This window comes from Hemitrygon akajei, chromosome 5, assembly GCF_048418815.1.
Source record: "Hemitrygon akajei chromosome 5, sHemAka1.3, whole genome shotgun sequence".
In the NCBI taxonomy this organism is placed as follows: Eukaryota; Metazoa; Chordata; class Chondrichthyes; order Myliobatiformes; family Dasyatidae; genus Hemitrygon; species Hemitrygon akajei.
The window spans coordinates 17813451-17831339 of record NC_133128.1 but is presented as its reverse complement, the minus strand read 5'-3'; the positions used below and the strand labels follow the sequence as shown (position 1 = coordinate 17831339).

At 40.6% G+C, this 17889-nt stretch overlaps 1 protein-coding gene across 4 annotated transcripts in view; it reads right to left on the bottom strand.

Annotated features, from left to right (window-relative positions):
• cryzl1 (crystallin, zeta (quinone reductase)-like 1) overlaps positions 1-17889 on the bottom strand; it is a 70128-nt gene that overhangs the window by 45096 nt on the left and 7143 nt on the right. For all 4 annotated transcript variants that reach the window (XR_012098873.1, XM_073044904.1, XM_073044905.1 and 1 more), the window contains exons 2-3: positions 9408-9479; positions 2963-3040 (exon numbers count right to left, since the gene is read on the bottom strand). Coding sequence is in view for 3 of the 4 variants with exons in the window: in XM_073044904.1 (XP_072901005.1) it covers positions 2963-3040; positions 9408-9479 (150 nt within the window). In the remaining variant the exon portion in view is untranslated. The remainder of the gene's footprint in view (positions 1-2962; positions 3041-9407; positions 9480-17889) is intronic.

The window sequence follows — 17889 nt, the reverse complement described above, 5'->3', positions numbered from 1 at the left end:
ACAGCCATCCATGGCAATGATTCCACAGATTTACCATGCTCTAGCTAAAGAAGTTTATTCTCATCTCTGTTCTAAGTGGACATCCTTCTGGTCTCAGTCCCACCCATTATAGGCAACATCCTCTCCACACTCTATCTATGCCCTTCAATATTTTATAGATCTCAATGAGATTCCTCCTCCCTCATTCTTCTAAACTCCAATGAGTACAGAACCAAAGTCATCAAATGCCCCAAGTACATTAACTTTTTCATTCCCAGAATCATTATTGTGAATGTCCTCTGGACCCTCTCCAATACCCGCAGATCTTTTCTTTGATAAGGGGCCCAAAATTACTCACAATATTCCAAGGGCTGTCTAATAAATGCTTTTTAAAGCATTACATACTTGCTCTTATATTCTAGTCCTCTTGAAATAAAGGCTAACATTGCATTTGCCTTCCTTACCATCCTGCCCAAATCCTACATGAGGACTCCCAAATCCCTTTGCACCTCTGATTTCTGAAATTTTCTCCCCATTTAGAGAATAGTCTTTACCTTTATTCTTTCTACCAAAGTGAATGACCATACACTACACCATATTCCATCTGCCACTTCTTTGTCCACTCTCCCAATCTATCCAAGTCCTTCTGCAGACTCCCTGCTTCCTCAACATAACTTGCCATTCAACCTCTTTGTATAGTCTGCAAACATGACCATAAAGCCATCAATTCTGTCATCCAAATTGTTAGCATATAACATGAAGAAATGGTCCAATACCAGCTCCTGCAGAAAACTACCAGTCACCAACAGCCAACTAGAATAGGCCTCCTTTATTACCACTCTGCCTCCTGTCAAGAAACCAATATTCTATCCATGCTAATATCTTTCCTGTCATATCATGGCCACCGATCTTGTTTAGCAGCCTTATATGCGCCACCTTGTCATAGGCTTTCTGAAAATACAGCTAACAACATCCACTGATTCTACTTTGTCTGTCCTGTCTGTTATTTCCTCAAAGAATTCCAACTGATTTGTCATGCAAGATACTTTATCATGTACCTCCAAGTATCCTGAAACCTCATCCCTAATAGTAAATTCAAACATCTTCCCAACCACTGAAGTCAGGCTAACTGAACTTTAATTTCTTGTTTCCTGCCTCCCTCCATTCTTCCAATCCTCTGGAACCATTCCAGAATCCATTGATTCTTGAAAAATCAGTACTAATGCCTCCACAATCTCTTCAGCTACCCCTTTCAGAACCCTGTGGTGTAGTCTATCTGCTGCAGCTGACTTATCTACTTTCAGCTTCCCAAGCACCTTCTCCTTAGTAAGCAACTGCACTCGTTCTGCCTCTTGACACTCTTGAACTTTTGGCATACTTCTAGTGTCTTCTACAGTGAAGACTGATGCACAGTACTTATTAAGTTTGTCCACCATTTCTTTCTCCCCCATTACTACCTCTCCAGTGTCATTTTGAAGTGGTCCCATATCCACTCTCACCTCTCTTTTACTCCATATATCTAAAGAAACTTCTGGTATCCTCTGAGATTTTTGGCTATCTTACATTTATATTTCATCTTTTCTCTCATGATTTTTTTAAAGTTGCCTTCTGTTGGATTTTAAAAGCTTTCCAATCCTGTAACTTCCCACTACTTTTTACTATACTATGTGCCCTCACTTCTGTTTTTATGCTGCTTTTGACTTCCCTTGTCACCCACTTCATCCTCCCCTTAGAACATTTGTTCATCTTTAGGATGTATCTATCCTGCACCTTCTGAATTGCCATCATGTCCCTAAATCTCTATTTAATATTACTTAACAAAGAGGACTCATTTCAGTGCAGTGATATTAAATAAGGTTACATATGATATTTGAAACTACAGACCTTTCATGAGATGGATTCAAGATTATGACAAATATAAAAGTAATAACATCTAAAACTTTATCTCCACATTCATAACCAATTCTGGAGTCAGTAATACAGGGCATCCAAATCATTCTTGAAATCACAAACATAGGTTTAGCTACAAAATAAAATGATAAACTGTATTTTCTATGATGCTTTAACTTATTTTTCTCTAATTGGCTTATTAATTTCATGCAATTCACAAGTCCTATCTAACTGGATACTTAGTAATGTCATACTCATTCTCTCGGGAAAACTATCCTGCATGTGGAGAAAACAGACTATAGATTTTGCTGACAACACAAAAGATTCTGCAGATGTTGGAAATATTGAGCAAAGTGCTGGAGAAACTTGCTAATATTTTCTTCTTCCCCTTCCTTTCCAGTCCTGATGAAGGTTTTCTGTCTGAAATGTCAACTGTTTATTTCTCTCCATAGATGCTGTCTGACTTGCTGAGTCCCTGCAACATTTTGTGTGTGTTGCTCTGGATTTCCAGTATCTACAGAATCTTTTATGTTTATCATACTTCTGTATTAATGTTCTTACCTCCCTATGACTTCTCTTATCACCTTGATTTTTTTGCAGTTTGTGTAAAAATAAACATGTGCCAATACAATGGGTATTTTTGTCGTGGGGCTTTCAGAGGGAAGGAAATGGAAAATGAACTAGCATGGAACACTAGCTCCATGTACTGCAGCTCACTTGCCTGGGGATCAAATCTACTTAGCTCTTCCTACCAAATGAGTAACACCTTCCAGGGATGATGTAGCTGGGACCCAATTACTTGCCCGAAGCATGGTAGTGAGAAATTGCAAAGATGCTGAGCGTTGTGCTCACATATGACAAAAGGCACTAAAAAAAGGTGCAGAAGTTGATTTGTGCTCTTCTAACTAGTTCAAGCAATTGTGTGATAAGAAAAGCTTTATTTACAAGGATAAATACAAATGTGGAAACTATCATACTATAAAAATATCTGAATAGAAATTTAAAACCCTAAATGATAAACCCAGAAGAAACTCAGTTAATCCAGCCACCTCTTATCTTGTAATCATCTTGTGGAACACTGAATTAGACTTACCTTTGTGTTCACAGGGCTGAATGCACAAACTTTAACCTGTATTTTGATATAATGATCATATACACTAGAAGGAGGTTCCTAGGAAATAAAAGAAAATGTTTTGTCAATCATACATCAATAATAACACTTTGTCATTGTGTCATCTTGAGTGAATACCTTGTTTATGCTTCACTGATATACCTCTCAGCGAAGCCAGAGTATATAGTTCAAGGTGATTGCACTAATCACATCACGAGGCTGCTGCTCCCTGTTGTCTTAATTCTGGAGCTATAGCAAAATAAAAATAAAACAGCACACACCAGTAAAGTCTCAGGAGGTCAAGAAGCAAGCACAGAAAGAGAAAAACCACTGCACAACTGCTTATGCTGATGAGAGTTTACCGGCACGTGTTGTTTTTGATTTTACATTTCCAGCAGTCTTACAATTTATTACAACTGGGCTTGCTTGGGGCCTGGATGTCTACGCATAGTGCAAATAAAAAAGTTTGAAGAAAATGAACGTACACACACACACACACACACACACACACACACACACACACACACACACACACACACACACACACACACACACACACACACACACACACACACACACACACACACACACACACACACACACACACACACACACACACACACACACACACACACACACACACACACACACACCCCTCTACCTTCATGTCAACTCCACATAGCCCTGCAGTTTCTCTGCTTTCAAGTCCCTTTTTGAATGCTGTAGTGGTATGTGTCTCCACTAAATTCCTAGCCATTCATTCAAGTTTCCAAACACATGCCATTTTTGGTTTTTTTAAATCAACTCCCTTCCTTGAATTGTGCTCTTCTACCAATGGCAAGATTTTCTCCCACCAAATCTGCTTCAAACATTGATGATGTTAAGACACTAGATGACCCCTCAAATTCTTTTGTGCCACAGAGAACAATCCCAGTTTCTCTAGAATATACCACTAAAGTAGCATAATTCAGAAATTACTTCTTTTGCACTCTCTCTTTCTAAGGCTCCCCCTTCTTTCCAGCATGGCGTCTTGAATTGCCAAACCAATGTTTTAGAGTCATAGAGAAACAGTCCTCTTACCCACTGAGTCCACACCAGCACAACAACAATTAACACTACCCTGTGGCGACCCATTTCCTAGCGCACTCGAACCGGCTCACAAATAGCCAGTGCGCCGGCATAAAGGCCAGTCCCAAAAGGGCGCCAAGTCTGCTTCACCAACAAAGGGAAAAGCCCGCGCGGGACTGTGAATACGTGCCCCCTACAGCATCCGCGCCCGGGGAGGGCGGGATCAAGGAGGCTTTAAAGCGAGGCCGCGAAGTTCGAATAAAATCTTTTTTAACTGCAGTTTACCGTCTCCGTGTCGTTATTTCAGCGCTGCGTGTAGCACACCGCTACAACCCTACATTATTCCTATTGTATTCTTCTTGCATTCTGTTCAACTCTCCCCAGATTCTACCACACACCTAAATTAGAGGAGCAATTTATGGTGGCCAATTAAGCTACCAACCTTAATGTCTTTGGAATATGGGAGGAAACTGATGCACCAGGAGGAAATATGCTGTGGGGGAACATGCAAGTTCATAAGAACATAAGAATCTAAGAAATAGGAGCAGGAGTAGGCCATCTGGCCCATCAAGCCTGCTCTGCCATTCAATAAGATTATGGCTGATCTGGCCATGGACTCATCTCCACCTACCTGCCTTTTCCTCATAACCCTTAATTCCCCTACTATGCAAAAATCTATCCAACCTTGTCTTAAATATATTTACTGAGGTGGTTTCCACTGCTTCATTCAACAGAGAATTCCACAGATTCACCACTCTCTGGGAAAAGCAGTTCCTTCTCATCTCTGTCCTATACCTACTCCCCAAATCTTAAGGCTATGTTCTCTAGTTCTAGTCTCACCTATCAGTGGAAACAACTTTCCTGCCTCCATCTTATCTATCCCTTTCATAATTTTATATGTTTCTATAAGATCCCCTCTCATTCTTTTGAATTCCAGTGAGTACAGTCCCAGGCAACTCAATGTCTCCTCACAGTCTAACCCCCTCATCTCGGAATCAATCTGATGAACCACCTTTGCACCGCCTCCAATGTCAATATATCCTTCCTCAAGTAAGGAAACCAGAACAGCACACAGTACTCCTGGTGCGACCTCACCAGTACCCTGTACAGTTGCAGCATCACCTCCCTGCTCTTAAATTCAATCTCTCTGGCAATGAAGGGCAACATCCCTTTTGCCTTCTTGATAGCCTGCTGCACCTCCAAACCAACCTTTTGTGATTCATGCACACGTACTCCCAAGTCCCTCCACACAGCAGCATGCTGCAATTTTTTTTTACCATTTAAATAATAATTTGCTCTTCCATTTTTTCTTCCAAAATGGATGACCTCACATTTAACAACATTGTACAAACAGTGTACTCCATCTGCCAGAGCTTGCCCATTCACTTAACCTATCTATATCTCTCTGCAGAATCTCCATATCTTCTGCACAATTTGCTTTTCCACTCAATTTAGTATCATCAGCAAACTTAGATACACCACATTCGGTCCCCTCTTCCAGGTCGTTAATGTATATTGTGAGTAGTTGCGAGACCAGCACCGACCTGTGGCACACAGCCCGCCACTGATTACCAACCAGAGTAAAACCAATGTCTCCCAACTTTCTGCTTTCTAATAGTTAACCAATCCTCTATCCATGTCAATACATCACCCCCAACTCTATGCATCCTTATCTTATGGATAAGTCTTTTATGTGGCATCTGATCAAACGCATTCTGGAAATCCAAGTAAATAACGTCCATCTGTTCCCCTCTATCCACTGCATTCATTATATCCTCAAAGAACTCCAGTAAATTTGTGTCAAAAAGGACCTGCCTTTGCTGAATCCATGTTGCATCTGCCTGATGGATCCATTTCTTTCCAAATGCCTCACAATTTCTTCTTTAATGATAGCTTCAAGCATTTTCCCAACTACAGATGTTAAACTAACTGGCCTATAGTTACCTGACTTTTGCCTACATCCTAAATTGAACAATGGTGTGACATTCGCCTCTTCCAATCAGCCTGGACTTGTACAGAATCCAGAGAATTCTGGCAAATTATCACCAAAGCCTCTACTATAAATTCTGCCACTTCTTTCAGTACCCTAGGATGTATTCCATCAAGACCAGAGGACTTATCTGTCTTCAGGCCCAAGTATGCTCAGCACTACCTCTTTAGTGATAGCTATTGTATCTTGGTCCTCACCTCCCATCGCATCCATAACATCTCTCTTTGGCATGTAAGACATGTCCTCCACCGAAGATCAACACAAAATGGTCATTCAAAGCCCTTGCCATTTCCTCATTACCCAATATCAATCCTCTCTTTTCGTCCTCCAAGGGACCTACATTCACTTTAGCCACCCTTTTCCACTTTATATAATAATGAAAACTTTTACTATCCATTTTTATATTTTGTGCTAGTTTATTCCCATAATCTATCTTCCCTTTCTTTATTGCTCGTTTAGTGGTTCTTTGTTGCTTTTTAAAGCTTTCTCAATCTTCCAGTTTCCCATTAGTCTTAGAAACTTTGTATGCACGAGCTCTTAATTTGATGCCTTCTTTTATTTCCTTAGTTATCCAAGGCTGGCTCTCCCCACCCTTACTGTCCTTGCTTTTAACTGGAATATACTTTTGTTGAGCACCTTGAAAAATTCCTTTGAAAGTCTTTCAATGTTCCTCAACTGTCCCACAATATAGCCTGTGTTCCCAGACTACAATAGCCAAATCCTCCCTCATCCCATTGTAGTCTCCATTGTTTAGGCATAATACACTATTCCACACTCTACTTGTATGAGAAACTAAATCATACTGTGATCACTCTTTCCAAGAGGATCCTTAACTACATGATCATGAATTTTATCTGTCTCATTCCACAGGACCAGATCTAACATAGCATGTTCTCTTGTAGGTTCACACTAACACCAGTCAAAGTTAGGATCTTGGGCATTTGAGGCAGCAGTTCTACTAGATGTGCCATTGTGCTTCCAAGATTCAAGGTTATACAAGCTCTTGTATTCTAAGTAATTCATGAAACCTTTCAAAAAAACTTTCCAAGTCTCTTGATTACTATACATGTTCCCAGATATCTGATCCTGTTCCCATTTAGAAGTATTTGTATTGCCCATTCTAATTATTACCATATGGAACACTTGATTTTTTTTTTCTACTGAATTTCTCCTGGAATATAGCCACTCATTCCACTAGCTTTGTCCAAATCCTCTTCATCACAATTCACAATCCGTTCAAGTTTTGTGGTCCTTAAATTTGAAAATGGAATCCTATAATCTCGAACTGAAGTCATTAATGCATGCCACACACACAAAATGCTCAGCAGGCCAGGCAGCATCTATGGAAAAGTGTACAGTTGAAGTTTCAGGCTGAGACCGTTCATCACAGCTGGACAAAAAAAAGATGAGGAGTGAGAGTAAGAAGGTAAGAGGGAGGGAGGGAAGGAAGAAACACAAAGAGATAGGTAAAACCAGGGCAGGGGAGGTAAGGGGTGAAGTAAAGAGCTAAGAAGTTGACTGGTGAAAAAGATACAGGGCTGGAGAAGGGGGAATCAGATAGGAAAAGACAGAGCCCATGGAAGAAAGAAAAGGGGGAAGAGCACCAGAGGGAGGTGATGGGTAGGTAAGGAAATAAGATAAGAGAGGGAAAAGGGAATGAGAAATGGTGAGGGTGGGCAGGGGGTCACTACTGGAAGATCAAGAAATCAATGTTCATGCCATCAGGTTGGCAGCTACCCAGATGTTGCTCATCCAACCTGAATGTGCCCTCATTGCGACAGTAGAGGAGGCCATGGGCTGACATGTTGGAATAGAAATGGGAAGTGGAATTAAAATGGGTGGCCACCTGGTGTTCCTGCTTTTTCTGGTGGACGGAGTGTAGGTACTTGGTGAAGTGATCTCGCTGATATACAGGAGGCCAAACTGGATACAGCACCAGATACAGCAGGTGACTCCAACAGACTCAAATGAAGTGTCACCTCACATGGAAGGTCTGTTTAGGGCCCGGAATGGTAGTGAAGGAGGAGGTGTAGGGGCAGGTGTAGCACTTGTTCTGCTTGCAAGAATAAGTGCCAGGATGGAGATCAGTGGGGAAGGACAAATATAGAAGAGAGTCGCATAGGGAGCAATCCCTGCAAAAAGCATAAAGTTCGGGGGGGGGGGATGGGGGTCAAGGGAAAGATGTGCTTGGTGATGGGATCCCATTGGAGATGGTGGAACTTATGGAGAATTATGTGCTGGATGTGGAGGTCGGTGGGGTTGTAGGTGAGGATAAGAGGAACCCTATCCCTGGTGGGGTGGCGAGAGAATGGGGTAAGGGCAGACGAGTGCGAAATTTAAGAACTGTGGTTGAGGGCAGTGCTGATGATGGAGGAAGAGAAGCCCCTTTCTTTGAAAGAGGAGGACATTTCCTTAGTTCTGGAATGAAAAGCCTCATCTTGAGAGCAGATGATGCAGAGATGGTGGAAGTAAGAGAAGGGGATGGCTTTTTAACGAGTGAAAGGGTGGGAAGCGGTATAGTCCAGTTAGCTGAGTGAGTCAGTGGGTTTATAACAGACATCAGTAAATAAGCGGTCTCCAGAGATACATTAGTCCACTGTATACTTCCCTCAAGTATGATAAACAATCACTGATAACTAAAGTGCTTCATATTTCTTGACACTGTCAATTTTCTATCCTTGTTACTTTTTATTTCACATGCTTGATTTTGATGACAAGCCTATCATGTGACACATGATCAAAGGCCTTTTGAAAGTTCTTTTAGATCACATCAACTATGGCTCTCTCATCAGCCCTATCACCTCATCCAAAATATTCAATCACGAAAATTAAGCACTCCTATAATAAATCCATGCTGAATTTTATTAATCAATCCACACTTGCCCACATGATTACTAATTCTATTCCCAATTAAGGTTCTGAAGGCTCCCTTCCCACAGATGAAACTGACTGGCCCATTATATCTGAATTTGTCCTCACAGGTTAAGGCCCTTCATATTTTGGTCACAACAGTCAACAGTTAAAAAATACCTTTCATTGAACTCTCAAAGAGTATATCAGTTACCGGTATTTCTTCTGTGCAGATATGTATTAAATTTGAACACATAGGAAGTCATTATGCTTAAGGACATCCAGAGTGCTGGAATCAATATAAAATAGGAGTGTAACTTTTGAATATGGATGATAGTTCTAAACTTCAATCTCAGCATTTATTGGCTCAAAATCATTTTGAATCAATATTTTAACGACAAGAACAGCAGAATAGCCTTGTGGAGTTGAATGGTGTCTCAATTCCATGTAATCAGATCAGGACAACAACCTTAAGCATGCATGTGTTTACTTTGTTTAATTTCCAAGTGCAGTGCTAACCTTATCTTGAAACACAAACTTGATATCTTCATTAGATTCTGCCAATTGGCAATACAGGCCCCTCATCTCGACCTAAGAAAAAACAAAGGAAAATGGTGCAGCAAATTACTAAGAACATAACAGCACATTGTAAAAGCTCCTTGGCCGACAACGTTGTGCCGACCCTTTAACGTGCTCTAAACTCAATCTAACCCTTCCCTCCTACATAGCCCTCCAGTTTTTTCTATCATCCGTGTGCCTAGGAGTTTCTTAAATGTTCCAAATGTATCTGCCTCTATCACCACTCTTCGCAGAGCATTCCATGCAGTCAACACTCTCCGTGAAAAAAAACTTCTCTGTCATCCCCCCACCCTTCTTTCCTTTGAAATAAGATACAAATTTCAAATTTATACATAAATGTTGCAAATCACATTTACTTGATATATTACAGTCTACTTTCCCCTTCCCTCACCCCCATTCAGGTTAAAATGGTGGCTCAACTTCAAGAAGAAAATCTCCAGAGAAATACTGGATACTAAGTATTTTTACTAGAAAGAAATGCAAGGTGTCTGAAGTTACTTCTATACATCGAAGATTTGAGGCATACAGATAATACAATTTCTGGAGGTTCAAAGCACATAGTGGCTGAAAATGTAGAATCAGGGCTCTCTTATCAAAGAGTTCTCAACCTTTTTTATGCTATCGACCAATGCCATTAAGCAAGGCGTCCCTTGACAACAGGTTGGGAACCCTTGTATCACACATCACTTGTAGATGATCACGACAATAGATTTGAATCAAGTTAATCAAACAGCTTGTTATTTTCTAGCTGAAAGCAAACTCATAAAATTATTATGCTTATCGGAGTTGATATTTGTACAATTTCACTTAAGCAACATGATGTAACAAATCTTCAGGGACCCAAATTCAATCCTTAATCTCAGGGGCTGCTGTCTATGTGGAGTTTGCAACTTGATATCTGTAGCATGTTCTGTCTTTCTCCCAACTATGAAAGATATGCTGGTAAATTAATTGGACGCTGTAATCTTAAATTGTGTTACTTTTTGTATAGGCAAGTGATAGAAATCATTGATGTGGAAAGAGAATGAGTTCCTGACTAGAAAGAACTATAGTCTGCAAATCAATGAATATGAATGAATCAACAACAGTGGAAGTAGACAGACCAATTGCCTTTGTTCTCGCCATGTGTTTGATGGAAATGGAAGCTGCCATTTTGTGAAGAGACTCTGTGTTCTCCATTTTGTGAACTTAAGTTGCATGGCCTGATTAATGTTTTAAATTGGGCACAATGACATTCCAGGTGATCTGCTGGACTAGGGATCCTTTCCAAATAAGAAGTATTTGAGAGGTGTTCTTTAGTTGGATATGACATGCTGGTTTGTGACTGTATTTGTCCCGTGTGATTCAAGCTGGTTGCTGATTGAGAACGAAGAACCATAAATTGCCAGTTGTCATTTACAAAAAAAGAGCAATACACGAATGCTGGCTTAGAGCATGTGGTGAACTACATATACCTGTCTGGACACGCCCCCCCCCCCCCCCCCCCCCCGCTGACTGCTCCTGTGGCTCCTCCCACAGACCCCGGTATAAAGGCGATTGGAGACACAGCCCCGGCCTCAGTCTCCAGGATGTAGTGTGGTGGTCAATTGCTGCTTGTTCTTTCTTCCAGCCAATAAAAGCCTATATCTCGCCTCACGTCTCCGAGAGTTATTGATGGTGCATCAGAGCAGACCCAATAAAAAGGTGTTAAAGGTCAATCAGGTGACCAATGACTCTGGAATACAAATTCACAAGAGTCCAATCATATTCCATTCAGCTTAGTGTTTGTTATTTGTAGGCTAACCCTGATTCAAAATCTCCCAGAATAGCAACAAAAAAGGAGTGATTAGAAACCATAAACACATCATAATATGAACTACAAAGTCCAATCCAACAAACCATGTCGATTAAACCTTGCCCAAGACCCAGGGGTCAGGCTCCATCCTCCAACAGCATCGAGAGAGAGGGAAAGAGGGTCCCTATACTTCCTTTGGGAGCAGTAAGCAAGAGGGAGAGAGAGGTCGTCACTTGCAGCCACCTTCCTCTGGCAGCAGTGAGCAAAAGGTTGGGAGATGGCACTGAAAACCCCCTCGCCTTCCACACCTGCCTCGATGATTTCAATCTTCCTCAGCACGTTAATTGGCAAGATCAGTGAGAAATGGAGTTAATCATGTGCTTGTGCCCCTTCTCCAGGCTTCTTGGCCTCGAAGCACACTTCACTCAAAGCTTCACAAAATACCTCAGAGACAGCACAATGCCACATTGCTCAATCACCCCAAAGACACTCCACCTAAATATAGATCACAGACTCCCAACAGTAGCAGAACCACATTTTTGAAAGAAAAAGATATAAAAGAAGTGAAAGAAGTAGTTTGTTGAACCATCTGGAGGATGTTGCCCTTGGTTGCATTGTTTGCTGGCACCATCTTTTTCCAGTTTGGTTTAATTGACCTTAAAATTATACAGTACTTCCAGCAGAGATCAATTTCTTAAGGAGTCATCACGATTCAAACTCAATGTACAAGTCTGCAAATATAACATTGCATTAGGGAAAATGGGTTTACACAGAAAATTAAATGCACACCTGCAATTCTTGTTTTCATTTTGTTGAAACATAAAATTTTAAACATAGGAACCATCTTGTCCAGTGTGCAAAGAACTATGTAGCAACATCGAGCAACAAGTCCTCAGCCCTGCAAGTCAAATATCTTCAACATTATTTCAAAACTTCATGAAACTTTCTTTCATTTTTTCATGCACTGAGTTCCAGACTCCAACCATCCCATTTGAAAAAGAAAAGCCTCTTCATCTTCTTTTAACTGTATAGCTCTAGTTTTTAAACTTTTATGAGAAAAGTGCCTTCATGTTTACTCTACCTATGTATTTCATAATTCTATTCACCTCAACCAAGTCATCCCTAAGCCTCTGCATTTCCAAAATCAGAATCTTATTAATCCAATTGATCTTTTCATCAAACACTTTTCAGTCCAGACCATGTTTTAAATCTTCTCTGCACCATCTCTAGTATATTCAATTTGTTTAGTAATGTGGTGCCTAGAAGTGAACTGTAGGCCAGCTTTAGCATAAACTGCCTGCTCTTATGCATCTTTTTAGACATGGTATTCTCTCCTGTTCAGAATCTGTAGACAAATTTTGCTTTGTTCCTTCACATCACTCAATATCATGGTATTTATTGGTAAATTGGGTTATTATTGACACGTAGTGAGGTATAGTGAAAAACTTGTTTTGCATGCTGTCTATACAGATAATTCCATTACAATATTGTACTGAGGTAATGTAACCGAGAACAAGAACCAAATGCAGAATTAAAGTGCAGTGAATGCAGACAATAAGGTGGAAGGCCATAACAAGGCAAATTGTGAGGTCCACTCTATCATACAAGGGAAATGTTCAATAATTTTTTTATCAGCAGGACAAAAGCTGCCCTTGAGCCTGGTGGTATATGCACAGGCTTTTGTATCCTTTGGCCAGTATGGGGGGGGGGGGGGAAGGAAGAAGAGAGAATGGTAGGGTGGGTGGGGTCTTTTGACTACCAATTCAGCGAGAAGTATAGATGGAGTCCATAGAGGAGAGGCTGTTTTTTGTGATGTGCTGAGCTGTACACACAACTCTCTGCAGTTTCTTGCAGTTACGTACAGAGCAGTTGCCACTTGAAGCCATGATGCATCCAGATACGGCAAGAAAAAAAACATGCCAAATTTCTTTAGCATCCTGAGCAAGCAGAGGTGGTGGTGAGCTTTCTTGACCATAGATTTGCATCTGCTGTACCAGGACAGGCTATTGGTGGTGTTCACTCTGAGGAACTTGAATCTTTTAACCCTCTCAATCTCAGCACCATTGCTGTAAATAGGAATACGTATACTGCCCCACTTCCTGAAGTCAATGACCAGTTCTTTTGCTATTGTATATTCCTACCAGTTTTGCACCTCCGTAACTGCATTACCTCTAGTCTCTGGATTAAATTTCATTTGCCTTAAGAATATAATCCTTACCTTTGAGCACTGATAGCTTTTTCTTCTCACCATCAACCACGTGGCCAATTTTTGTGTCATCTGCAGACTTCTTATATGCTTTTGAATTCAAAACTAAATCATTAATATTTATTGAAAATAATGGAGACCAAGTACTGTGTCCTGTGGAACCGCACTGATAACAGCGTCCCAGTTTACACTCTTCTGTGGACTTTGACACTTTTGACCAGACTGCCATACACGACCCTGTCATAATTCTAGCTAAAATTAATCAGCTGCATAAAATGCTGTTCTCTTCACCCTACCTTGTTATCCCTTAAACATTAAATTACCTTTGTCACGTCAAATTTTTCCATAACAAATCCACTCTGACTGCTCTTGGAGTCTTTCTCAAATAAAGGTTAAAGCTGCCCTTAATAATTTCCTCAACAACTTACTTAACTGTGGCAAGAAGCTCTGCAATTTTCTCCCTTGATTCTCTTAACTGGGATACATTTCTTCTGGTTCTGAGGATTTGCCCACCAACAAAAACATTAAACTTAAATAATAATTCCCTTAATTACAATGTGCATCTCAACCAGTATTTTTACACTAAACCTCCTTAATACCACTCCCTCATTTTTCAAAGTCTCTAATAAGAAGCATATGCAAATCACCCATTCCCAATTTTGTTATTTACTTTCCCTAGTTTCCCTCCTCTTTATGCGATTGTAAAGGATGGTTAATGATGAAGAGTACATAATCATAAAAGCAAAATCACTCTCCAGATTGAAAAACTAACCATTCCCATTGCATAAAAGGTTTATTAAGTTTGTTTAGTTCTCTTTACTAGCTGAATAGTATACAGCATAGTTACCCTGATTTCTTGTTGTCCAGACAAAGTACTGTTAACAAAGCCGAAATTATAACCAAATGAATTCTGTCTGAGAGAGGTTCTAAGGGTATTGAATAAAAAATTCCAATGGTGAGGCAATGAATGGATATCTAAAATGAGAGTTGCAATGAGAAGTGTATTCTTCAGAACTACTAAATGTTACAAAAGGAAAATATTGCCATCTGTCTTTCACCACTAATTGGCATATTTTGAGCCTTAAAAGCAGTGATTACACACAGACTGGGAGTCTACTTTTTTTTTAAAACACAGCTGCATCTGATGTGGGATCACATATGGAGACTACAGGTCTCACCCCACTATTTCCTGCTTGTTATAATGAAGTGCTATAAAGCCCAAGTCTGTAAACTTTGAGCATAAGGAAGTTTGGGCTGAGAAAACAGACTTTGGCCAGCTCAATAACTGGCTCAAGTTAAGCATCAGATATCTAAGGATAATGATCACTTAAATTCATAGAAATGCAAGAATAGAAACAAACCTTATCAGTCCACCTCATCCATGCTGACTGTGACCCCATCTAAGCTAATCCTATTTGCCTGCACTAGGTCCATATTCTTCAACCTAATATCTTTCAGAAGTTGTATTTTTATCTGCCTCCACTACCTGCTGACAGTTTGTTCCAGTTAACTGTTTAAAGAACTTCGCAGTCAGATCTCCTTAAATTTTTTCTCCTCTTACCACAGACATGTCTCCCCATAGTTCTAAACATGGGAAGTGCAAAAAAAAATCCATACATCTATCCTGTTCATGCCTGTCAACTTTATAAACCACTGTAATGCACACCCCCAGCCTTCTCTAGTCCAGTGAGAATAAATCCATTCTATCTGAAAGTTTTTAACTACAGCTCTTCATTCCAGATTACACCCTGGGAAACCACTTCAACACACTCTCTGTTGCTAATATCCTCTGTGTGGTGTGGTGACCAGTACTGTATAGAGTATCTCAAATGCAGTCCAATCATTATTTTGTATAACTGCAACTTGATGTTCCAACTTTTAAACTGAAATGCCTTGGCAAGTATACCAAATGCCTTTTTCAATACTCTTTCTACCTGTATTGCCACTAATTTGCACATCACTGCTCCCAAGGTCTCATTTACTCTGCATTTCCCACCAGAATTTGACCTCCAAAGTACATTACCTGATACTGTTCTGCCCAACTTTCCAGTTGATTTGCATTCTGCCTCAGCCAACCTTCTGTGCTACCTACAACTTCACTAATGTTCATGTTGTTTGCAAACTTACTTATTGTAACAAATGCATTCTCAACCAAGTCATAAGATACACTCAGTGGCCACTTTATTAGGTACATCTGCACACCTACATATTAGGTATCTAATCAGCCAATCATGTGGCAGCAACTCAAGGCATAAAAGCACGCAGACATGGTCAAGAGCTTCAGTTGTTCTTCAGACCAAACATCAGAATGTGGAAGAAATGTGACCTAAGTGACTTTGACCATGGAGTGATCTTGGTACCAGATGGGGTGGTTCAAGTATCTCAGAAACTGCAGATCTCCTGGGATTTTCATGCACAACAGTCTCTAGAGTTCACAGAGAATGGTGTGAAAAACAAAAAATATAGTACTAAAATAGTACAGAAGAGCATCTCTAAATGCACAACACGTCAAACCTTGAACTGGATGGGCTATAGCAGCAGAACACCATAAACATATCTCAGTGAGTCCTCTTTATTAAGTACAGGAGGTACCTAATGAAGAGGCCACTGGGTGCATTATATACAAAGGCCCGAGCACTAAACCACTTGTTACAGATTTCCAGTCAGGAAAACACCCACCCATCACTACACTCTGCTCTCATCACCAAGCCAATTTTCAATACAGTTTGCAAATATGCCTTGGATCTCTCCTGAACTAGCCTACCATGTAGGGTCTTATCTAAAGCATTATTAATGTTGAGATAAACTACATCTACTGCTAAGCCTTCACAAATTTTCTTAGTTACTTCAAAACAAAACAACATCAGATTTGAGAGACAGGATTTCCGTGCACAAAACCCTGTTGGCTCCTCCTCACCAGTCCCTGCCTTTTCAAGTGAACACAAATATTGAATCTCAAGAATTTCAGAAATGGGAACAACACATGCTCATATAATTATGGCATAAAACGAAGAACTACTTGTAACAAAACAGAGGAAAATAACAAGACTATAAGATCAGTGAGATTATACAGACTTGAATATGTGCCTGAACTGATGCAATGCTGCCCATCAGACATTGCCCCGGAGGAGGAGATGGTGAGCTCCCATAATGGAACTGTGTTGCTTGGTCTAGAATTCCTGTACATTGATCCAACAATGATAAAGGAAATGCAATGTAGCTTCAGGACAGAATGTGTGATTTGGTGTGAAATTTTCTGGTAATTATTTTAGTCTAAATCATGGGCTTAGGAGGGGGCTCTCAGACAGGACATAACTGTAGTGCATCTTGCAGCAGATTAATGAAGGAGCAAGTGAAAATTTAAGGTGATGATAATATCATCCTCATTGAGATTACATCAAACATCCGGGCGGGGGAGGGGTTTCTTCCTCCAGGGGTATAAAAGATTATTTTATCAACTTCTTTATCTTTTCCTTATGGGGCGGTAGGAAGGTTTCATTGAGTCTACAAGGGAGCTATTTGAAACAGCAAATACAGTCTCCGACTTGCTCTTGTATGAATGTGATTAGAGCAATTAAATATTTTGTTAACGGTTAGGAGTTTATGGCAGCTGATTTTATGACGAGGATGCAAGTTAGACACTTTTTTATTGGAGACTTGCTGGAAACATTGGCTGAGCTGCTACTTCATAGTTCACTCCTAACCTTGGGACCCATCTGTATAGTGTTTGCACATTCTCCTCACTCTCCTTGTGATCACGTGGGATTCCAAAGATGTGCAGGCTGATAGGTTAATATGTCACTTTAAACTGCCCCACAGTGTAAACACACACACACACACACACACACACACACACACTTAAAATGCTGGAGTAACTTAGCGGGTTAGATAGCATTTTTGGAAAAGAGTTAACGTTTCAGACTGAGACCCTTTATCTAGACCAGAAAGAAAGGGGGAAGAAGCCAGAATTAGAAGGTGGTGGGAGGGGAAGGAGTACAAGCTAGAGGCCAAGTGAGGGAGAAGGTAGGAAGGTTGGGGGTGGGGGGTGGGAATGAAGTGCGATGCGATCCTTGGAAGTGATAGGTGGAAAAGGTAAAGGGGCTGAGAAGATGGAATCTGGTAGGATAGGCGAGTAGACCATGGGAGAAAGGAATGGAGGAGGAGCACCAGAGGGATGTAATAGACAGGTGAGAAGAGATAAGGTTGGGGGGGAATAGGGAATGCAAATGCCATCAGGTTGGAAGTTACAAAGATGGAATATGAGGTGTTGCTGCTCTAACCTGATAGTGGCCTCATCATGGCAGTAGAGGAGGTCATGGACCAACATGTTGGAATGGGAACGGGGATTGTAATTAAAATGGCTAGTTACCGGGAAATCCTGCTTGTTGCAGATGGAGCTAGGGTGCTCAACAAAGTGGTCTTCCAGTCTATGTTGGGTCTCA